Source organism: Parus major, chromosome 8 (genome assembly GCF_001522545.3).
Source record: "Parus major isolate Abel chromosome 8, Parus_major1.1, whole genome shotgun sequence".
Taxonomy (NCBI): Eukaryota; Metazoa; Chordata; class Aves; order Passeriformes; family Paridae; genus Parus; species Parus major.
In genome coordinates, this window is record NC_031777.1 from 6,226,398 (window position 1) to 6,250,263 (window position 23,866).

Below are 23,866 nucleotides of genomic sequence, written 5' to 3' on the forward strand. Positions count from 1 at the left end.
ACACCAATAAAAGAAACCTGTCCCAGATGTTAGGTATAACCCCACCCCCAGAGCTGAATGTCCTCCTGACATTAGTGAAATCAAAGAGGATCTATGTATCAGAAAATTATTTTTGCAGACACTGTCAAACTGCAGCATAATACAGAGTGAGCACACAGTTACAATAAATTTCTTTGTTTTGTGTTCTTCAATAAATTTCTGTGTTCTTTGGAATTAATTATAAAGCTTAAGATTAATTCATTGCTTTTGATCAAGAAACAGCACAGTTCATCTTTGACTTGCTCCTGTACTTATCAGAAAACCAACCCTCAAGGCGGGGTTCTCATTAACCTCCTGCCTTCATGCTTGCAGGGATATACCATGGGAACAGCTTGCCTTTCATGGGACATAAAGGTTCTTCTATATTTTTCTTCTCTTTTTAAAATTAAGCTACTCATAACATTATTATGGCTGGAACACATAAGCAGAGTTAAAGTGACATCAAATCTATTCTTCTGCTCATGCAGAGATTACAAATGCACAGTCCAACTCTTAAATAATTTTGTCCTCAAAGCCTATGATGTTAGTACTAATTAAAAAACCAAAACTGAAGGATGCTGGATTCTTCTGTAAAAGCAAAAATAAGAGTTTTGCTCGAAAAAAAGCCTGGGCACAGGAGCTATGGACCTCTCAGTATAAATTTTCAGTCATTTTCTTGAACACTTTCTGAGCTGATGATAGAACAGGATGCTTCATTCTCTGTTACTTTCCCAATAGAGCAGCTAAATCTCTACGTGGTCACTTTTTATGTTATTTTAAAAGCTCACCTGTCTCACAGCAGGGAGGACAGGCAGTGTATCCCTCACAGCCATGGGATGTGTGGAATCAGACCTGTGCCCCAGGCTGTTGGTGCCTTCAGCCTGCTGCTGATGCTGTGTGTGTTCCTAATTACAGCCATCCCTTAACGACCACAGCAGGGATGCAGGAGGCTGAAGGACACACTGTTGTCAAGAAGCACCCTCTTCCAGCTGTAGTGGCCTAACAGCAATCTCTCTCACAAGAGACTGGGATTTACAGGTCTCCCTTTCCTTCTCTGGCATGACCCAGCACAGCTCTTCTTTGGGATAGAGGCAATCAGAGGTCTCTGTTCATTTGTCTTCCAGAGATTTCCTGAGATTTCCTGAGATTTCCCAAGATTTCTGTTACCATTTTTAATTATCATTCTGATTTTTCACTAGGACCATGAGTGAAAGTAACACTACAGCTTCAGAGGGAGAAAACTGAAAAGAAGAAAAAGCAAACTGGGAGCTACCAGGCTCCAGTATAGCCAGCAAACACTTAGTGAATGCAGCCCCAAGGACAAATAGTACAAAGCTCTTACTTGCATGCAGTCAGAAGCTGGCAGAAAGCTGAGGGGTCAGGAAGACAAATAATTCAAGTGCAAAGTGTTTTATTGTAACCCTCTGAACAGGATGTTTCAGCCAAGAAACTATTGTCCTTATGGAAGTAAGAAAGACATTCAGGTGTATGAAATGAGTCAGCGTTTTTGTAATCTACAACTAGAATATATTTGCAAATATCACCATCCAGCAACCATAAATTAATATAGCTGAAAAACTTTTAATATTAACTAGGCTTCCAGTCCTAAGGAACCAATAACAAAATTTCAAGTTCTATAGGAAACCCACAAACTACAGAATTTTTTTAAGGACTTATTCCTGATCAGGAGCTCTTGAACATGCATGCAAAGTCAAAAGGATCAGATTTTAGTGCAGTCTCCTTAAAATCATAGAATCCCAGAACAGTTTGCGTTGGAAGGGACCTTAAACCTCATCTTGTTCCACACCCTGCCATGGGCAGGGAGACCTTCCACTAGCTCAGGTTGCTCCAAGCCCTATCCAATCTGGCCTTGAACACTTCCAGGGATGGGGCATTCACAAATGTGCCACCACAAACATTTGGAATCAGATCTGAATATATTTGGAATTGTTTGCTCCAAGAACAAAAACAGGACAGGTACTGCTTTGTGAACACATCCATACTTCTGAAATTATTTTACATCTGGGTTAAATACTGTTCCAGGCCAAGGAAAAATAACTTGTAATACAAGTAAAGGTAGTATCTCCATGCCCAGAATGGATCTGTTGACAGGAGATCTGGGAAGAACTGTCTTGAAAGAGTGTCATGGTTTAACATAGTTTGGTTTTTAGCTGGGTAGGGAGTCCATGAGCTGTGGGAATGGTTCTCTGTGAGGACTGCTAACAACTTCCTCCAAATCCAACAGAACAAATCTGCCACCTGGTAGAGATCACATGGACCATCCACAGGCCCAGGTGAGATATTAATTCTTTTAGTGCACAGATGAAACTTGCAGACATCAATCCTCTCGAGTGAGAGAAAAGGAAACTGTGAAGACACGTAAAGAAAACAAGATGGAGACACCAATGTCAGTGAAGGACTCAAATCCCAGATGGGAGGAGAATGAGGAGACACCTTAGTCTTGGGCTGAAATTCTCTTGTAAGGCTATGGTGAAGATATAATTGATACATCAGACTTTTTTTTCCCTGTAACTCATGGAGGGACATAGTGTTCTAACCACAGCTATGAGCAGAGACACCTGTGTTGTAGCAAGCAGATGTTGAAGTTGCTGTGATCAAATGAGAAGCCTGAACAGAGAGAAATGAGAGAGATTAAAAACCTTGCCCCAGGAATAGAAGAAGAAAACTTTTGTTCCCAGAGATAAAACAGAACTTTTTGTTTCTATATTAGAACAGCTCATCCTTAAAACTGTACCCCAGTAAGCCTGAAATGACCCATGGAGGTAGTTGTGGGAAAACTATCAAACTGTGGGAGGGATTTCATGATTGCAGATTTCTGGGCGGTTGCTAGTTGTGAAAACTAAAACCACTAGAGGACTGACTGCTTCTTATGAAAAAGTCTCCATGGCATGGCAGGAGCGACTCCTCTCCCTAAGTGAATTGAAGAAAGTTTATTTTAGAATATGTAAACTGACTGAAAATATCAAATTTGTATCTACGTTGTCAGTGAGAAAAGAAAGAGGAGTGGGGGAGAGGAGAAGGATTCTGAAGGTTTATTCTGATTTCTTATTATTTTTCTTCTAGTTTGGTTAATAAAGTTTTCTTTATACCCTTTAAAGTTTTGAGCCTGCTTTGCTATCTTCCTAATCCTTATCTTGCAGCAGAAGACGAGTAAATAATTCTAGTGGGTACACTGGCATTTGGACAGCACTAGACCCACTACAAAGAGTTATAAAAGCTGTAATTTTTCTAATATTGTAACTCTTTTCTCTGTGCAAGATATATCTGCAGCTGGGAGCTCACATGAGGCTTCATCCCAAAAGCTGTGTCTTTGAGATGGAAAGATTGATCCTTGAAGGACAGGTAGTCAGAAGAAGGTTTTTTTATTATTATTTTAACTAGTGGCTCTATCAGAATCTCTGAACATTTCCTATGGACTTTATCCAATGGAATTAATTAAGGAGACTTCTGTTTGCTTAATGGAAATGAGGCAAGACATAATTTACAGCCTTGGTATGGCAGACAGTCTCTGGCGATGTGTCCAACACAAATCAAGGAAGCTGACTGTGGTGGAAGAATGGTGTCTCCTGAAATGAAGGAGGGAAGTTGTTTATATTGTTCAAGAAAGGTGAACAGAGGTTTGATAGAAAACCTGTCATTAAAATGCAAGGCCATGGTTATTGAACCTGTGTTTTTTAACACTCCTTCATAGTACTTATAAATATCCTACATTCTTTGCTCCTATGTAAAGAATTTATCTAAGACTATCACTGCTTTGCCACAGGGAAGGAAAGGAGATGGATTGCCCTGCTCAGAGTACCTCTTATCAGCCAGCCAGATGGCAAATGACGTGCCAGAATGTACAGGGAAGAGTCCAACATGGACCATTAATCCCAACCCAGCCCAAACACCATTAAAATGTCACTGCTAAGAACTCTGAGAGCCAAGGCACTGACAAAATGTGTTCTACACAAGTACTTCTGCAACCAGAATGAATTATCAAAAACCCTTCCAAAGTGCAAGAAGGAAAAGTTATGGAAGGAGTGGATTGGTCTAAGTGAAAAATTACACAGAACACAAGCAAACTTCAATGGCAATACGTATCTCTCTCTATATATTTTAAATATATACACGAAAAAGGATATTGAACTAAATTCATTCAGTTTCAGAAAGCATTCTGTTCATTCATAAAAACAATTTTCTATTTAAAACAAGAGCAGGGACTGGATTCTCTGGCTGATGTGCTGCACTGCATTGACCTATGCTAGTCTGTGTCCACAGAGAAACACATGTGACCCTGAATTTAAAGACATTTTGTAGAGCAAATGATGAAGAAAAAAAAAAAAAGGCCTTATACTCACTTCTAGGAATATACTTTCAGTATACTTTTTCTATACTTCCTCCAATTTTAATGCAGCAATCCAAGGCACATATTTTTGCTCTAACCAAATACAGTATTTTCCCCTCAGGTGATTTTAATGACAAAGCTCTATAGGAAACAGAATTTGCTGTTATGACATTAAATCTCTGCAATACCCAGAGACATCAGATTTTTGGATGAGACATGCTGGAGGATCAGCAGAAGAGCCACACCAGGGACACCTAAAAAAACCTGACTTAGGGGGAACACACCATTTGAAAGACAAGCAAGAGGGCTTTCCAGGCATTAGAATGTATTTTCCATGGCAGGAGACAATAGGTATGCAGGACACCCAGAGCCTCCAAAAGCATAACAGTTCTGGTTCAGCTCCTGGTAATTCAATCATTTGGCATCAACTGAATCCTCCAGCCCCTTTCTATAATGTGTTCGTTTTTACAAACCAATTAAAATTTAGCACAAGTTACATAGGGAAGTGTTGCAAAGCTTCTAGCCATTTGAAATGAAGGTATTTGCATGTCATTGAAGTACCTTCCATCATCATAGGATTTCATCCAGAGTAAGGGTATTTTAATGATTTAAAATAATTTCATGTTGATTGCACAGCAAGGAGCAGAGATAAAAAACCTTTTTTTTTCCAGTGTGAGTGAGTTTGGGTCATCAGAACACAACTGGGCCAAAGGAGAACTGAGCTCCTGGCCTAGACCCCTGCTTTGCAAAATTCCAAAGTGTTCCCTGTCACAGGGGTTCGTGGGAAAAGAACTGCTAACTGTGTTGTAGGGAAGCTGCTGCTCCTGCTCTCCAATGTCACATGTGGTGGCTGACAATGAAAATTGATGGTGATTCATAAAGGCATTTCCATCCCTAAGAAAACTGGAAGAGCAGCTTGTGTAATCTTGATATTTACTTAAGTAACATCCCAGCACCGTTCTATTTGATCATCATTCCTTTACCTCCCTCTCCCTCACAGCTTTGCCTTTGATTAACACAGCCCTGATAAGAAACTTCATTCAAAAAGAAAGCAGAGAGTTGGAAGGCAGCCCTGAGGTGTGGCTGGCGATTTAAAAACTGAAAAGAGGCAGTAGGAGTGTCTCAGAGAGGTGGGAAGTTGGAATTGTCATTTGCTGCAGGCAAGGTGAGAAGCTGGAGAAGGCTCACCTGTATCTGAGATATATGTGCACCTAAAGAATATACCTACAGCTTAATGCTTCTGCCTGCTTCTAGTGAGACAAGATCATTATTTTCTGTAATTTAAAGCACTTTCTTCATGAATCCTCAGAATGGCCCAACTTGAGTGTTTTGAAACATGCGTTTCCACTGGGATTCTTGAAGAGTGTTGGAGAAATGAGTAAATTTTATAATAGATGACAAAATATCACATACATTGCGCAGCTGAGACAACTGAAGGTGTATCTAGCGTAATCTACAGGTTTCCTATTTCCTGACTAAGAGACTTCTGAATCCGGAGGAAGAACTCAGAGAAGTTGCATGGGGAAGTGCACGCTGCCTTCCAGGTGACCTTAGCACTTTAAATCAGGAAGCAAACATGGATCCTCAGACTTCACCTGGCCTATGGATTATTTATGATTATCTTGCAGCAGCTCTCAGGCCCAGCTATGCATCAAGAGCTTGCATGGAAACACATAGCAAGCAGACAGAGTTTCAAATACCCCTTGTTTATCAGCAGGGATGTTTAAAAATTAATTTCCCTGGAAAGACAGAATTTATCCTGAAGAATGTGTGTGGGTATATTTCTCATCCAGCTGGGAAAATGACGTTCCCAGAGGGATTCCAGGGTGAGGTGGGATTGAGCTATCACGGTCTTACACGGAGGGCAAGCTGCCAGGGAGAGTTCCCAACATTAAACACGGCACTTTTTGGTCTAACAGATACGATGCCTTAACTACGGCCCAGATTGGTGAGGGGTCATGGCTGAAGGAGTGTTGTGGCTGAGGGGATAACATGGCTGAGAGGGAGTAATGGCTGAGGTCAAACGGGTGAGGGAAAGTCGTGGCTGAGGGGTGTTATAGCTGAAGAGGAGTAATGACCGAGGGAGACCTGTAGCCGAGGCGTTGACACGGCTAAGGGAGAGTCACGGCTGAGAGAGTGTCACGGCACGGCGGATTTCATGGGGGTGTCGTGGCTGAGGGGAGCAGGCTGCGCCAGATTTGAAAAACAAAGGTTACAGAACCAGTTGTGCTCGTGGCTGAACGCTGCGACCAAATCTCGCGGCGGAAGCCGGTACCAGCAGAAACGGGCACGGTATTTCCATCCCGACCACGGCCCCGCCTCAGTCCCTACTGGCACAGCGCCTCTTCCCGCCGGCCCTGAGGCGGAGGGGCCGTGCAGGGCGGGGCGGCCGGACTCGTTTCGCGGCCGAGCGGAGCCGAACGGGCTGATCGCAGCCGCCTCAGCACCGCCTCCTCTCCTCCCCACTCTCGTCCCGCTTCGCGGAGGCGGAGGGTCTGGGGCGCAGCGCTGTGCGTGTGTCTGTAGTTCCCGCGGCCGCGCTTCTCCGGTTCGCTCCCACCGTCTTCCCTCGGCAGCACCGCGCCCTCCGCTCTCTCCGCTTCCTCTGTTCCTGCGCTGCCCCTTCCCGGCCAGACGGGGCTGCGCCTGCGAGTCTTCTTCCCCCGCATTCTGGAGGCTCCCAATATGTTCACTGCCGTCCGCGCTCAGAGGCACCAGGTACGGCGGGCAGGGGCCGTACGGTCGCGCTTTGTTCGGCGCTGGGGAGCGCGTGGAGGCGGCGGCCCGTGCCGGCGCCCCGCGCTCGCCGAACTGGAGCCCCTGCGGCCCTGCGGCGCTTTGTTGCTTGTTCGGGGCCCGTTTTCTGGGGCCGTGGAGTTGCCCGCATGGCCTGAAGGGCGTGAGGCCTCTCTCTCTCCGTGCCGGGGGAACGGGGGTGGGCCTGGCGGCCGGGGGGTGCAGTGTAGCCCCCGGTTGGGAATTCCCGGGTTCCTCACGCGTTCGGGTGCGGTGCCAAGGTCAGGCGCTGCCTCTCCAAGCGCCACGCTGCAGCCGCGGCGTGGCATCTTCCTAAACCCTTACCGTGAGTGGAGAAAAAAGAAAAAGAGAGTCGCGGGAATCCTGGACTTTGAAGGAGATAGCCACTCCGGGATGAGCAACGTGTGCTGACAGCTGTTTGCCAATGTCATGACCCTCTCTGTCATCTATCCCATTTCTAGGAAGTGGGAGATAATAAAGCAAAGACAGTGTCTGTCAGCCTACATTAGTGCTTCGGGGAAAGCTGATGAGGGTGAATGACCACAGCGGTTTGTTTTTGTTTTTTTAGGTTTTTTTGGGGGGTGGTTGGGGAGGTATACAGTATTTTTTCTGCCTGCATGCACCAATTTCGAGAGCTTTTTAGAATTTTCAGAGACGCTTCAAGGTAGAAAATGCCTTTGCATTGGCACTTTTGCTCTTCCTTCACCCAGCATTCCCACAGACAATAAAACCTGGATTGGTTATAATTTCATGCAGGGGAGAAATATACTGACAGAGGCGAAGCATCCGAGTTCTTTCCTGAGGAGATGGGTGGTGATAGACTAATGGAAATACAGTCTCATGTCACTCCTTATTTGTGAGGTTTGTGAAGGGAGGACTTTTTTTTAGTTTGCAATGATGGGTATGTAGACATCACATTGATTCCCATTCTGTCAATGAGCTATAGGATAAGAAAGCAAGAAGGGATGTGGTGCTTTGATGGTGAGATTGGTTTAATTTTAGAAAACAGATTTTGTAGCCACAAGCCTGACTCCTGGAGAACAGGATGCAACAGTCAGGGAATACTTTCCAGTTAGGAAGCTGTATGTTTGCTGCTGCAATTAAGTCTAATTTTGTTTTCGTCAGCTTGAGTTCTTAAGGACCAGAGATGGTAAAAAAGGTAAAAACTGCCCAGAATGGGGGTGGAAGACAAAAAGGACATACAAGCAAAAATCACTGATTTGGTTGTGTGACAGATGTTTAGATAACTGTAGGAAGTGTGTGTTAGTAGAAAAAAATCCTGGGGGTGGGGAAAAGGGAGGAAAGAACTCAGAATTTAGTAGAGTGAATGTGAGGCAGAAGGTTGAAAAAAAGAGATGTCGATAAAGACTGTGACTACAGCAGCAAAAGTATAAAGTGGGAAAGGAGAGGAAAGGCAGAGTCAATGTGAAAAAGGAACTAATGACCAGAGCTAGGGTTGAGAAGGGTGGGAGGCCAGTCTTGGAAGCCGGTGCTGAATGGGCAGCCGAAGTGTTGCAGCTGTGGGTTGTCACTGGAATAGCAGTAACATCCAAGTATGAAGCCTGCTGCTTATAAATTTTTAAAGTCTGCATGCATAAATCTCTTTGGAAGAGCTCTCTGAATTTTCTCTCTATAGAGAGTCCAAGCATTTCATCTTCCAGGGCTGCATGTATGAGATTTTGGAAAATGTTCACAGTACTTTGTCCTTCCTCTTCAGTTCCTAACCAGTGATAGCAAATATTCCATCTTTAATCTCTCTCTCCTCACTGTTGGCATAACTGATAATAGGAGCATAACTGAGGTTGATGTGCAGTGAAATAGAGCAATTTTGTGTACAAGTCATAGTTACCAGAGGTTAAATTTTTAGTGGAAAGCAACTGAAAAGTGAATAAGGAAAACAAAATTGTTGCAAATTCAGAGTTGTACTTTAGATTACTGGTATAAAGAGGTTGAGTGGTGTAATGTCAATAAACGTCTTGGTCTTAGGTGTTTTGCCCAAATGCAGACTCAGACATGAAAAGATGATGTGTTTTTACCATAAATAAATGCTAATGTATGAAAGAAATGTTTTGAGGACGTTTGGTTTTATCTTCTGATACAGCTAATGGACTGTGAGCAGTCGTAGGTATGACCTACATTTCCTCTGAGCTGGGCTGTCACAAGCCAGAAGGCTTCGACTAGGTGTTAAATTCCATTTTTGTTTCACAAGTGTCAGTCAAGTGTCTGTCATTACATCAGCAAGTATTGATTTTAAATCAAAATATTATCAAGTATCTCCCCAGAAGTAGTGCTTTTTATCTGTAATACCTTGATTTGACTACAAGGTTTGTGCAGAATTGTCGCAGCAAACACTGTGCATGGACGATGGGCCTTATTGAAGATGAGAGGTAAAATAGACGGTTCCTGTGTTGTTAGGTCATGGGCAAGGTGACTGCTGCCTCTTGGGCTTAATGTCTTCGTGTCCTCCTGAGACCACAGCTCCTGCAAAAGAGGCTCTGCAGGGGAGAGGCCTAGGGCAGCCCTGGGGATCACTGTTTCTCAGTATCTTTGTTATTTAGGTGAGTTTTCTCAAATGTACCTTTAAATAGCAATACAGTGAAATAGTGAAGTTTAAAATAAGGGAATCTCCCTTCTGAAGGTCAGGATGTGCAGCCAGTTTATTTCTGAGTGCGTTATGAGCTGTGATTTGCTCATGGTCCAGTGGTACATGTACATGGCAAAGGAAAATCTCAGTCTTTGTACAACATCAGGTGTCAAGAAATACAATTACTACAACAAGGTTGTGTTTAAAATCAAGCAGCTGGGCAGACATTTGAGTCCTGGCGTTCCTGTGCCTGGGAGCTGCCAGCGTGCCAGAACACACCATGTGGATGTTCTGTGACTTCAGGCCTGCCTGAACCCAGTGTAGTCGGCTTTTCATCCAAGTGGGTCTCCAGCCGCAACACCAGTGCCAGTCCTTACTGTTAAAGCTGCAACAAAAATCCAGAGTTTACGGATTACTTTTTATTTTTTTGCGTATTTTAAGTGCAGGGAATAGCTCAAGTAGGAGTTTTCTCCAGTGGAATGTGTTGTTCCCATTCTGGGATGATAATTCTGTAGTTTTTATGTGTTTAAAGAAATGCATTTGGATCGAGCTTGAATAGTCATCATGTCAGAAGCACCAGGCTTTAGCTGGCTAAGAATCATCTGGGAACATCTCACTTGGCTTAAAAAAATTCTAAATCCTGGATAATTATAAAAAAAGCCAGAGTTCTTGATAGGCTGAGCTAAAAGGGAATATAAGCAATGAGAGGAGGGTAAAGACAAAATGATTTTGACTTTTTAAAATAATTTAAAGGAAAAAGTTTGTTTGCAGTACCTGTTTATAGTCTTTAATGCAGTATAGGCAGTGTTCTTGACTTTCTAGTGAATTTTGGCTGATAGTTTGGGTTGTGTTCTACAAGTAATACTCCAAAATATGGAAAGTTGTGAATCTGCTTGTGCTATTTTAATGCTGTTTTGAGTAATAATATTATCCATGACACACACAACAGCGTTGAAACTCTGTGGCAGTAATCAAGATGTTCAAATTCCTGCATATTCAGATTGGACAGTACCATTAGGGACATAAATGCATCTGCATGGGATTGGTGTCTTGCATGAAGAAGGAGTTTAACAGATCTTGCATTTCAATCCAGAACTATTTTGAATGACCTTCTTATGTCTTCAAGGTCCCAAGTGAGTTTGTGTGGCACAGTTAGAACTTTGAAAATAAAACGTATGTGTTACAGCAGAATGTGACAACACATGCCCAGAGATGTAAATTGAGTGAGGCTATCGTGGGATTTAGTTAGAATAGTTTGACTAGATGTCCTGTGACTTGAAATGTTTTGGTTGTGGTGGATCTTGGGGGAAGGTGTGGACATCAGGCTGTTGGGTTCTGTTTTGAGAAGCTTGCTCTAAAAAAGTGCAGTGTTTATGCCAGTTTACCAATGCGGGAAGTGTTGACTGCCAAATGCCTAATTAAACAATATTTGTTAAATAGAGCTTGGTGTCAGCTTCTTAACTTGCTTGTCTTCCTTTCTTAACTTGTAGGATTACAGAAGGAATACACCTTAGTTGTTTATTATTTAATCTCACCTATATGTGAGACTCCTTTTCCCAGCAAAGCAGACTGGCATTGCAATGTATTGAAGGAAGTTGTGTCCAGGGGTGCTGCTCCTGCAGTGCCCTAGCAACCTGGGGTGCTGCATTCCCGGTGGACGCTGCTGTGCTCGGGAGCAGGTGTTTGTTCCCTTCTCCGGGCTGTGTGGCTGTGCCTGCTCCAGCAGCCAAGCTCAGCGAGCGTTCGCTCTGCCTGCGCGGTTCTCTGCTGGCTGGAATATTCTGTATGTCCGGCTGTGGCAATGGGGGCAGTGTCCCGTGGAGCTGGTATGTGGTGGGATAATGCCCCCTGCCGCTCCTGGGAATCAGCCTCCTGCTGGTTACCGCGGCACCAGGCAGGTACTGCTCCTGCCAAAGTCACTGCCGGACTGAGTGCTGGCCACGCACCAGGGTCACATGGTTCTCTTCCCTGTAACGGAGGGCACTTTTAGCTTTTGACAAGGAAAAATGAGCTGCACCTATTTTTAGGAAACCCAGTTCCCAATGTGGCATTTATTCTGTAGATGCAAATATAGTGTTGGAACTGAAGTGATTGATGTTTTCCTGAGGTGGCACCAGGGTCATGGAAAGTTCCAGAGTGAGTGTTTGTTGCCTGTTCCCTCCCCGCTGCCGCTGGTCCTCCTCCTCTTCTTCCCTCCCCAAAAAAATCCCAGCATAAAGAGCCCACCAGCATGTGAATTCCCAGCAAAGCCACGGCAGTCTGCAGTGCAGAGCTCAGCCAGAGCCCAACAGATTCTGTTCCCAGTGTGACAAAGAGACATTTTACCAAAGAAAGCTGTCTTACAGATAGTGATTCCTGACTTTATTAATCTTTCTGGAAGTAGTGGAGACTGGAAACATGCCCAGTCATTTCAGACATGTCCTTCATCCATCTTCAGACAATTTTAGGCGTTTGGTAGAAGAAGGCTATAAGTAGATGAGCACGAGAAGAACCAAAGGTAGGAGGCTTGTGGATTGGGTGCTTTTAAAAAATGGAGTAATTTCTGTTGCATTACATGTGAATTACCTACTTGGGGAAGCAGTAATGATAATAGGACGTGCTGAAGGGCAACGTTTGTAAGGGATTGGCTAAAATGGGATTCAGCTCTTCTGACTTTTTCTCCAAGCACTAATTCAGCCCTTTTCTTGTCTCTGGAGGTATAATGATGATGTGGTCTTACTAGGCATGAGGACATATTTTTCAGGCTGCTTGCTTTTTGTGGGGAAAGAAAAAGCCAAACAAAGCCACACCAAACTTGTTTGTAAGGAAAAATGTGTTCATTTGGGTTAGGAACAGGAATCAAGTTTTATGTGAAATACGTGGCAGCACTCTGTTGTCTTTACTTGATACCTTCTCCTTTATTGCAGGTTATGATGCATGATTATCACAGAAGAAATTCATGTCTATAGCTCATAAGGACTATATTACATCATCTTCAAGCCTGATAGTTTTGGAATCCATACTGCAGCTGCAAACACACGTCTGCTTTTGCATTTCCACAAACATCTTCCCTGTCAGGAGATCCTGAAACTCAAGTGCTGTAACAGTGATACCATTGGGCTGTTTAAATTTATAGTCATATATTTGCTTGGTAAGTTGAACCATTAATTGTGTATACAGTAGTTAATTCTTCTGCTGAAATTATGCAAATTTAAAATCTTGGTGTCTTTTCTTTAATAGAACACAACCAGTGGGTGTTTGTAAGTAGGATTATTGCTGCCTGTTTAGGGTTAATTACTCGCAGTAGTAATGAATTTAAAATAGATGGATTAACACTAAGTATTTTGTGGGAGCCTTGGTATTTTTGCAATCCAGTTTTTCTGTATTTTTTTTTTCAGTTTTCTTATTTAGTGTGATCTTCAGAATTTTCTTAAACTTGAGATGGAAATACAAATTGTTGGTGGTAACGTTAATAGAATCCCACATTTATTTTCCCCTAAGATTTTTAAGGGAACTGTATTTCTGTATATGTTAGCAGCTCAAACTTACAAATCTGATTTTTTTTTAATTACTATTTCAAATTCATTAGGTCGCCTAAGGGTAATAGTTTAGCATTCTTAATTAGGTTTCTATTTGGAAAGTGGTTAACTAAAAAAATAATCAATTAAAGTAGCTATAGAATAGCTTCCAGATTAAAAAAAATTAAAGTTTCCTGAAGTTATTTTTTCAGTCTTGGACTGATTACCCTGAGGTGATATCTTTGTATATGGCTGAAGTCTTCAGAGGAAGTTGTTCTAACTTCGAGATTACTGAAAATACATGATTGTTGTTCAAAATTTATTGAATTTTGTCTGTTTTGTTGGTCATAATGTTCTTTCATGACTTCCAGCTGCTCTGAAATACTGAGTCATTACTCAGAATTAAACAGAAAATGTTTATCTCTCTATTCTACTTCACTAGCTATTTTAAATTCTCTTTAAGTTCTTACTTTTCAGTGTAGCTGGTTTCATGTCTGCAAAAAATGCAGCTGGACCAGGATGGTAGGGAACGGAAGGTGGTGATGAATAATGATAGCTGGGGATGGATCTACCAGAAAAAGATCTTTAGGGTGGGGAACCTGTGTAAACCAGTGGCTCCCAGCTTGCTCCCACAGAGCTGGCACATATTCAGCCTGTAGTTTTGAACCCAGTACCTGCTGAAGTGATATGGATGCATTAAAAGCTGCAGCTTCAATCCCTGAATATGATTAATCCATTAATGCCCCCTGCATGTTTGTTTGCAAACAGTGTGTTGCTAGTACTGCTGTACTGAAGTAAAATGCTGTAGGTGTAACCTTTGCCCATTGCGTGTGCAGCCAGACCAACACCAAAATGATTCCCAATGGATATTTGATGTTTGAGGATGAGAACTTCATCGAGTCATCTGTTGCCAAACTCAACGCCTTACGGAAGAGTGGTCAGTTCTGCGATGTCCGCCTCCAGGTACCTGTGCCCTGCCCCAGTGGGATGCCTGGAGGGATATGGGGTTACACCATGTAAGCTGTTGCCTTACTGACTGGGAGATGTGAGATTTTTAGAATTTTTTTTAGAATTTTCCGCATTTTCTGAAAAATGCATACTAAAAAAAAGCAAATGGGGTGCACTTTGAGAGAAGTGATGCTAATTTTCAGCTGGAGACTGTTGATTTCAAAATTGATTTGGACTGTGGCACTCACCTGAGTAGGCTTTCATATTGTTACAATACAAAAGTAATTACAAAAAGTCCTCACCAGCACATGGGCTTCTTGTTTGTGTTTGACATAAAGGTGTGTGGACACGAGATGCTGGCGCATCGAGCCGTGCTGGCATGCTGCAGTCCCTACCTGTTTGAAATCTTCAACACTGACAGTGACTGTCATGGGGTTTCCCACGTGAAATTCGATGATCTCAACCCAGAAGCTGTTGAAGTTCTATTGAATTATGCTTATACTGCTCAGTAAGTAGGTCTCTCAGTAACTAGAGAGAGGATAAACTTTGATTTGAAAAATCAGAATAATAGAGGTAAATTTCTCTCCTTTATAGGTTAAAAGCTGATAAAGAGCTGGTGAAAGATGTATACTCTGCAGCAAAGAAGTTGAAGATGGAGAGGGTTAAGCAGGTATGGTTCTCAGCTCTTCTGGAAGTCTGTTCAGCCTTCCTAGGCTGACAGCATTGCACCTTTTGGTGTTAGTGAGCCAAAACCTGATGCTTCTGTGGAAGAAGTGCTCAGCACAAAGCTGCTGTAGATATTCCTTAGCAATGTGTTGATTTGGTGCCAGCTGGATGTGTTGCTTCCACTTGAGCTGTCTTGGTGCCAGGATGTTTGTCCCAAAAGTTACGCTTTGTATTTGTGAACCTGTGTAAGAAACTAACAGCTTTGAATCTTGGCTGATTCTTTACCTTCAGGTCTGTGGCAGCAGTGCTGTGCTTGGTTGTGTTGGGAGCATGAACAGACGTGTAAATCTGTCAGAAAAATTCACACACTCCTGAATATAAATTTGGTAGTGCTTGACTTTGGAAATACCGTTAGCCACAGATAGGGGTGCCCTTTACAAGGGAATTGGGATTATTAGCTCACCCAACTGTGAAGTAGTTTTGAATAGGTGTTCAGTAGAAAAGTGTGGGGTCAATGTAGATGTGAGTAGCTTCCAAATGTGTCTGACTTTGTCATTTCAGATTTGCATATTCCTGTGGAAGGCAACATTCCCTTTGCAGCACTGGCATAGCAGAGTCACTACTCTGCAATTAGAATAACTGCTGCTGCTGTTGTATGTTGGGTTAGATAATTTAAATGTATAAAGCCTGTCTGCTTGTACACTAAGTTGCAGCTCTTTCATTGCCAGGTATGTGGTGACTATTTGCTCTCCAAGATGGACACGCAGAGCTGCATCTCGTACCGGAACTTTGCCAGCTGCATGGGAGACTCTCGGTTGTTGAACAAGATTGATGGCTACATTCAGGAACACCTTGTAGAGATTTCAGAGCAGGAGGAATTTCTCAAGCTCCCACGGTTAAAGGTTAGCCTAAGTTCATAGAATTCCTTCTGGTACAGGATTTCCAAAAAGCAGCCTGAGGAGCAACTAGGATTTCCTTCCCTTTTGGGGGCAAGAAAGCTTGGTGTACTGACTGCTGCCAACAATGTGACAATTCTGGATCTGTGTCCTATTCTTACTGCTGTGAACTTTAACTGTAGAAAACAGGTGCTGTCACCCTTTCCAGGTGTAAAAGATGATTGTATTTAAATGTTCCGTAGGCTGAAAGCTCCTTGTGATGTTTTCTGGTTCTGTGGTAAAGTGAGAGTTGTGCTTGCTATGTAAAGTACAGCATGCTACAGGGTAATTCCTAGAGAGTAAATCTTCTTGTCTTCTCCCTCAAGCTTGAAATAATGCTGGAAGACAATGTTGGCCTACCCAGCAATGGCAAATTGTACACAAAGGTAATCAACTGGGTACAGCGCAGCATCTGGGAGAATGGAGGCAGCCTTGAAGATCTAATGGAAGAGGTTAGTTCTTAAGAAAATGGGATTATGGCATTAAACATTAAAAAAAAAAACCCAAAAAAGCCAATACAAAGGATGATCCCTTTTTACTATTTTTTTTATTCTTCACTTTTTTAACTATGACCCTAAAGAATTTAAATTTTGCTGTAGGTACCCCTAAGCTGAGAAACTGGGGGGGTGTTCAGGTGAGCTGAATGCACTGTTCAGTCTGGTCTTCACTTTCCTTTTTGCTCCCTGTTGCTGTATAGTAGCCTCAGAATGGCCTGTATCTGCTTTAGTTTGGGGAGGTGGTACTGAGTCTTGTTGTAGATTGGTGATGTTTTCCTTTGCAGGTTTTGCTTGTAAATGCACAGTAGGTAAAAGCTTCTAATGGTTGTTCCTCCCCGTTGGTTTATCTCCCCATAGGTTTATTAACAAAACTAGGATACCAAGGCTGAAGAACCAAGAAGAGCCTCAAGTGTATTGACACGTACAGAAGCAGCAGTCCTGCCCCAGTGCTCCTAAGAAAATCCGCTGTGGGCAGAGAACGATCATGATGATTTAATGGTGTTTACTTACTCCTTTACAGGATGCATTATTTTGAAACTTGTGTGTTGTTAAATGGCTTTTCTCATGAATACTAATGGTAGATGTAGCCTGGGCAGTGTTCAATGGCAAAATTAGCGGGGAGACAAAATTTTTAATTGGCTCCAGCAAATGGACTTTACCAAATCTTGTGAAATTCTTCAAAATTTTCCAAGTCTGCTAATACAAGCACAAAAGATCCCCAGAAACACTTGTCTAGGCAAAAGTACATGTTGATGCTGTCATATAATCTCAAGTGTGTATTTCTTCTTGGAGAAGCTAATTTAAAAGCTTTAATCATGTGGAAATTAAGATGTGTTTCATTGGAACAGCTGCATCTGATTTCAGTGGTGAACAGCAGTTTCTTCCAGAACTTAAATTTGTGTTGTCTTCCCTCATTCCCATACCTTTCTTTTAGAGTCCACTGTTGGCTTCTCTTGGCCTTTTTTGATGGAGATAAATATGTGTATTTTCATAGCAGAAAACTTGTATGCAGGGATAAGGAAAATGCTTGCATGAGACTGTGAATTTGTGTAACTCTGCAAATTAATGTGCCTTTTGCTTGTCTAATGTTTCTGTGCTGGGAAAACAGCAGAAGCCTATGGAAAATGAAGATTTCTCTCAAGCTGAGAAAGTAAGGAACCTTCACCCCCTGTTTGAAGATTACCACCATGACATCTGCTTCCTTTTAGTTTTGCCACTGTGTGAGCTTAAGATGAGCTGACGAGCAGTGTCGTGCCTGGGGTAATGTGCCTGTAGCTAAGGAGCACAGAGACAGCAGCCACATGGGTGTTCTGTTGTTGTTTTTGCAGGTGCAAACGCTGTACTACTCAGCTGATCACAAGCTGCTTGATGGAAATCTGCTAGATGGACAGGCTGAGGTGTATGGCAGTGATGATGACCACATTCAGTTTGTGCAGGTACCAATTGCAGACAGTCTCAGGTAACCCCAGGTAGACTGGAGCAGTTTACAGCAGACCTGAAGTCCTGTGTTCTGCTGGCAGAGAAGGTTGCAAGTGCTGTAGGGAGAAAGGCACCATGAGAAGGTGTCTGGCTGGGAGCTGCTGCAGGCTATGATGTGCTCTCAGCTTCTGTCTGTTTGGCAGACTGGGCTGGCTCTCAGGCTTTGCAAAACAGAGTGCTCTAACTCTGACTTAAAAATCAGTCCTGACTGTTAGAAGAAAGAAGAGACAGACAAGCACTCAGCTGTAGGAGGTCAGCTGAGACCTTGTAGAGTTCCCAGAGACTGTAGAGAAGCAAGGACTGCTGCTTGGCTTGCAATGGGGAATGTGTCTGGTAAATCTGGGCCCAGAAAAAGATTCCAGATCCAAGTTCTAATCCCTCAGCTGCCAGCATCCACTTCTTTTGTTCAGCTGCACTGGTGGTGTAGCTGCCAAATCTCTCTGATGCTTTGACTGAGAGCAAATAACTTCTGTGCTTTTTGAGAGATGTTTTTTATGTGTGGTTTTTGGGTTTTTTTTTAATTTCTTACCAGGTGTAATCCTTCTGAACTCCAGGAGCTCCAAAAAAACTACATGGCGTAGTACAAATGCAGGCTAAGATAGAATGAATAAAAAAGTACTAACAGTTGTAAATTATCAGTTGCTTTATACAAATGAACTTGGTTTAAATTTATGATTTTGAAGCAGATACATTATAATATTTTATAACAGTGAAACACGTTCATACAAAAAGTTTCCTTCATGAAAATTTTAGCTAATGAGTAAAACACTGTCCATCCCAGAATGTAGATTTTAGAAGTGAAATAAGAGGAAAAGGAAAAGCCAGCTAGTTTTCCAGTTTCTTGTTTTTAGAAAGCCTTCACAGGGTTCTCCACATCTGGATACCACTTGTAAAGCATAGAAGCAGACAGGTGAATGTTAATTTTCAGAAATAAGACCAGGACTTCTCAACATTTTTCTACAAATCCTTTCTAATTAGAAAAATCACCAACTTCAGACATCCTAAACAGTTGAGAGAGCTAACACTAAAAAACCTCTAGATGTCAGTCCTGAAAAAATGGTAACTTTTACATTTTTAAATTACAAAACTTTGTGTTTTGTGTTGGGGTTGAGGCAATTTAAAGATAGGAGCATAAGCAGTTAATTGGATGAAGGTCCAGAAATAACAGAAATTCTCTCTACAAGTGTGCTGGTTGTCACGGTGAGCTGAGCTTAGCAATCCAGCTCCTCTGTGTGAGGTTATCTGAGTTAGGTGTGTGTTTCAGAAGTCTTGTGACAGTTTCCATGGAGATAAGGCTGCAGAGAACTGTGCAAGCGTGGAAGACTTGGGGCTGTGGTCATAAACTCTGCTGCTGAACAGAATAACACAGTAACTTCCTGTGCTTCAGGAAGAGTCTCAACAAGCCAACTGTGCTGAAACTGTATATTTTTTCTTAATAGAGCAAAATAATACAAGCTACAGTATAAACTTAATTGGAGATGAAAAGAAAGCAGGAATCTCTTGTTAGTGGAAAGTATCAAGGGAGTAAAATCCAAGAAACAGCTAATCTGAGCACAGAGAGGAACTGAGGAGAAATTAGTTAGTCTTTAGGGAATGAAAAGAATAGTTAATTCACTTCTAAACAGTATTATATAATTAACTCAAGTTCCAGAAGCAGAGCTTGGGAGTGAGGCTCCTATGTGGTAGCTCAGTTCTCTCCAGCTGCATGTACCTCTTTCCTTACATTTGTAAATCCTGCTAGAAGTGCACACTCGCTTCAGGGATTTGCAGTCCAGCACCAGCAGTATAAAACTGCAGTCACAGGGTAATGTGAGTTCCAGGAGACAGATGTAGGGTGGTTTTTGGCCACTGTTGCTGGGCAGGCAAGATGTTCTGCTGAAAATATAGGTGTGCTATAAATGCTGCTCTGTGGAGGTGGTAGATGAGTGTGCTCTGGAGTAGCTGCACAGAGTCTCAGAAGCAGAGAGGTAGAAGGAGCTGTAGTCTCTGGCTAGGTTTCTGTAGCTGCCTTTTGATTTTGCAGAAGAGGCCACCACGTGAGAATGATCACAAGCAGATCAGTAGCAGCTCCTCTGGAAGTCTTTCTCCAAGTGCTACTGTTCAGAGTCCTAAACACGAGTGGAAAATCATTGCTTCAGAGAAGACTTCAAGTGAGTAACAGGGGCAGGGGTTGTCTAACAGATGTGTCTCAGCTCAGGTACCTGCTACCTTCCACTCCCTGGAGATTTCCTTCACATCTGTGAGGAATTTCTCTTACTGATGGTACAAGTCAAGTAATTTGTAGGATGCTTCTGATGTACCTGGGGAAAACTGGGATCACATACTTCTCAGTTCCTTATCAGCTAAATCCATGGTGCGCCATCGTTTTCCATTAGAAAATCCTAATGAGACAGGCAGTCTATAGTTAATTAACAGAGCTGTTTGCTCTGTGCGAGGGAGGAGACTCCCAGCACATGTTTAAGTGCTGTCATATGACCTTTGAGCACTCTTTTAGTATCTGAAGCAGTTATTGACAACTATAACACTTTTTCCAACACTTATAACCTGTAACCTGAAAAAATTAAGTTTCCATGTTGCCAAGGGGAGTGGCACAACCAGCAGCGCCCATTTGGCATCCAGCTCAGTCCCCTTTCACGTGGCACCCTGCTTACAGTGGCGGTATGCTGTCCCCGCAGGTAACACGTACCTGTGCCTGGCCGTGCTGGATGGGGTGCTGTGCGTCATCTTCCTGCACGGCCGCAACAGCCCGCAGAGCTCCCCCTCGAGCACCCCGCGGCTGCTGAAGAGCCTGAGCTTCGAGCTGCAGCCCAGCGACCTCATCGAGAAGCCCATGTCCCCCATGCAGTACGCCCGCTCGGGGCTGGGCACAGCCGAGCTGCATGGCAAGCTCATTGCTGCGGGTGAGCCGGGGCAGGGGCACTGGGCTGGGGCGTGTGCTGGTGCCTCTGAATGTGGGGCCAGTAACCTCTCGCTTTCAGGGGGCTATAACAGAGAGGAGTGCCTGCGCACCGTGGAGTGCTACGACCCCGAGAAGGACACCTGGACGTTCATTGCGCCCATGAGGACGCCGAGGGCCCGGTTCCAGATGGCAGTACTGATGGTGTGTGGGGTGGGGAGCAAGCCTGTGGGACCTCACCTGGGCTGAGCTGGACAGGATGATTCTAGAAATTGTTTCTCTGTAGCTCCACGGTTACCAGAGCACTCAAGGGCTGACTGGTGTGCTGAGAGGTGATGGGTGTTGGTTTGTTCCTCTCAGGGGCAGCTGTATGTTGTGGGTGGGTCAAATGGCCACTCGGATGACTTGAGCTGTGGAGAGATGTATGAGCCCGAGATCGATGACTGGACCCCTGTTCCAGAGCTGCGGACCAACCGCTGCAATGCAGGTGAGGCTTCTACAGCACCCAGACTGGGGGGTGGAAACTCAGCCACTTCTTACTCATTTGCCATTCTTTCCTGTATTTACAGGAGTGTGTGCCCTGAATGGAAAGCTGTACATTGTGGGTGGTTCTGATCCCTATGGCCAGAAGGGACTGAAGAACTGTGATGTATTTGATCCTGTAACAAAGGCTTGGACAAGCTGTGCTCCCCTTAACATCCGTACGTTTGTTGGGGAGCGGAGTAGGGATGGGGAGAAAAGGGAAACTGTAGAACTGCACCAAACCAAAAACTACACCAAAGCAAAGCCCCTTTGAGTTGCTGCTACTGTGGGCTGTTGCTGGTGGCTTACTGTGCTGGCTTTGGTTGCAGGGAGGCACCAGTCAGCCGTGTGTGAGCTGGGAGGGTACCTGTACATCATTGGTGGGGCTGAGTCGTGGAACTGCCTCAACAGCGTGGAGCGCTACAACCCTGAGAACAACACCTGGACCCTGATGGCACCCATGAATGTGGCACGGCGTGGCGCCGGCGTGGCTGTTCGTGACGGTAGGGCTGGGGCTGCTGCTGCCTTGGGGCCTTTCATGTTTGCTCTGTACTCAAACTTTCATATTCACGAGTAGAATACTAAGCTGTGCTCCTTTTTGGGCAGGAAACAATACAGTAGGAGCCTGGCTAAATGGCCAGTTTTTGTTAAAAAGCACAAAACTCTTGGTTGTGGGGCATTCACCCCACCTCTGTCCTCTGGAAGTGTCACTGTGCAGCTTCTAGAGCTGCGCCTGTTTGAATTTGGACTTTTCCCTTACTCTGGGTCAAATTCCCAGCAGCTGTCATAGGCAGGAAACACAAAGCACATTGCTCCTGTAAGTTCAGACCTTGACCAGGCCAAGGTATGCAGCAACATCTGGGGTCCATTTGGGCTTTGCCCAGCCTCCTGGTGGCAACACAGGGACAGCTGGCGCTAAGCAGTGAGTGTGGCTCCGTTTCCTCACACAGGAAAGCTCTTTGTGGCTGGAGGATTTGATGGCACGCATGCGGTGAACTGCGTGGAGATGTATGACCCTGCTAGGAATGAGTGGAAGATGATGGGCAGCATGACCACGCCCAGGAGCAACGCTGGCATCACCACTGTGGCCAACACCATTTATGCAGTGGGGGGCTTTGATGGCAATGAGTTCTTGAACACACTTGAGGTCTACAATCCAGAGTCAAACGAGTGGAGCCCCTACACCAAAATTTACAAGTTTTAAGTGAATTAAATTCCCTTTTCAAACTAACAGGCTTAGTGATGTAATTGTGTTTCAGTAGAGGTACACCTGTGAATAGGGGTGGGGAGGGCATAGATGTTGCCAACAGCAACACAGAGCTTTTGCATATTGCATATTAATGTGCTGTATATATTTGTTTTGGAAAGAATATTGAGATGAAGGTTTTTTGTGTATTTTAGAACTTCAAAGGTTTTTGTTTTGTTTTAAGATTTTGATGATAACACAAGAGAAACTAGACTGGGCATATCATTTCAGGAGCTTACCCCAGTGTTTGTCACTTTGCACATTGGATGACTTCCTGGAGGTGTGTTCTTGGGGCAGGAAGGGTAATGTTTGTGGGGGATAATGTTTTTTTCTTTCATCAGGCCTTGGTTTCCTTTAGTAACTGGAACAATCTGTAACAACAAGCCTTATTTAAATAGATAAAATGGCTATTTTTTTTATTAAAAAAAGCTGACATGCCTCTGCTAATACCTTACCTTTTACAATTGCCTTTTTATAACAGTTTTTATATACTCAGCAGAATATTTTGTCTGTTGAAATGCAAATGGCAGATAAATGGTTATTGCAACAAAGAGACAGCCTTGGAGTTTCTAGAGCCTGAGTGGGACAGTGGATTGCCCCTGCAGGTGAGCTGCTGCCTCTGCTGTAATAGTGTGAGTTAGTCTGCACCACCTTCCTTAGAGCTGCACAGGGTTTCTGGACATGACACACCCAGACTTTCTAGGGTGGCAAAAGGATTCTGGCTCCAGGTACTTTGAGGAGAACACAGAGGATGCTTTCTGTACAGCAGTTTTGTTACTCTGGGTGAGCTGATCTTTGTACAACAGTTTTGGGAGGGGGGTTCTTAGGGGTTTTAAACTCTTGCCAGCTGGCAAAGAAAATGTAGTACCTGTCTTAAGTTTATTTTTCTAATATTACAGCTGGCAGTGTGATAGAACATGAATAACTTGATTTTTGTATGTGCTATAGTCCTGTTTTAGTTTACTTTCTCTATTCCTATGGATCAAACATTGGGGTGGGATGACTTGGTGTCTAATGTGTAGTGCTGCACATCTAACTCTGGGTGCCAAAACTAGCACTGACTGCTTGCTGCTGCTGCAAACACATTAAAGGTACCTTTTGGGAAACTCTTGCACCACAGGTGTGCCCTGACCTGGCTCTGTGTCCTTTTCTTCAAGGAGGCTGTGTCGAAAGGAGGAGTCTGTGATACTGAAAGTGACATTTTACATGGGTGTAGGCACAGGACAGGGGTAGGGGGTGGAGTGTCCCATGTTCCTCATGCCTGCAGTGGAGAGTCAGGCTCCCTGCTGGAGGGACTAGGGGCTTGGGGCACCACAACCCCTGTGTGTCTGGGCCAGGGCTTTCCCTGCTCAGGGGCTGTGTACAGAAACCACTCTGGAAGGTTGGGTGGTGCCCCAAAAAGTTGTGGGGCAGGGCCCACACAAACTTGCAAATGCACAACACAGGGGTGCAAAGCTACACCTGGAGCTACTC

General features: G+C 43.8%; 1 protein-coding gene across 2 annotated transcripts; it reads left to right on the forward strand.

The window, feature by feature from the left end:
• Window positions 1-6,807: 6,807 nt before the first annotated feature.
• On the forward strand, window positions 6,808-23,507 carry IVNS1ABP (influenza virus NS1A binding protein). Of its 2 annotated transcripts, none has more exons than XM_015636023.3 (15): window positions 6,808-7,084; window positions 12,614-12,837; window positions 14,041-14,167; window positions 14,491-14,660; window positions 14,747-14,822; window positions 15,547-15,720; window positions 16,080-16,205; window positions 17,579-17,686; window positions 19,753-19,879; window positions 20,405-20,629; window positions 20,708-20,829; window positions 20,986-21,112; window positions 21,195-21,326; window positions 21,477-21,650; window positions 22,098-23,507. In XM_015636023.3, exons 3-15 carry the CDS (start codon window positions 14,057-14,059, stop codon window positions 22,349-22,351), a joined length of 1,926 nt encoding a protein of 641 aa, XP_015491509.1. In that variant the 5' UTR covers window positions 6,808-7,084; window positions 12,614-12,837; window positions 14,041-14,056; the 3' UTR covers window positions 22,352-23,507. The 2 variants fall into 2 exon arrangements, with proteins under 2 accessions (XP_015491509.1, XP_015491510.1); XM_015636024.2 differs by lacking the exon at window positions 6,808-7,084 and adding an exon at window positions 11,920-12,204.
• The last annotated feature ends 359 nt before the right edge of the window (window positions 23,508-23,866 follow it).

Excerpts from the sequence above, each read along its gene's own strand:
- IVNS1ABP (XM_015636023.3), top strand. The coding sequence starts at position 14,057 with ATGATTCCCAATGGATATTTGATGTTTGAGGATGAGAACTTCATCGAG. Across the intron at positions 16,206-17,578 it reads TTGAAGATCTAATGGAAGAG|GTGCAAACGCTGTACTACTC; the intron begins GTTAGTTCTTAA and ends TTGTTTTTGCAG. Across the intron at positions 17,687-19,752 it reads ACCACATTCAGTTTGTGCAG|AAGAGGCCACCACGTGAGAA; the intron begins GTACCAATTGCA and ends TTGATTTTGCAG.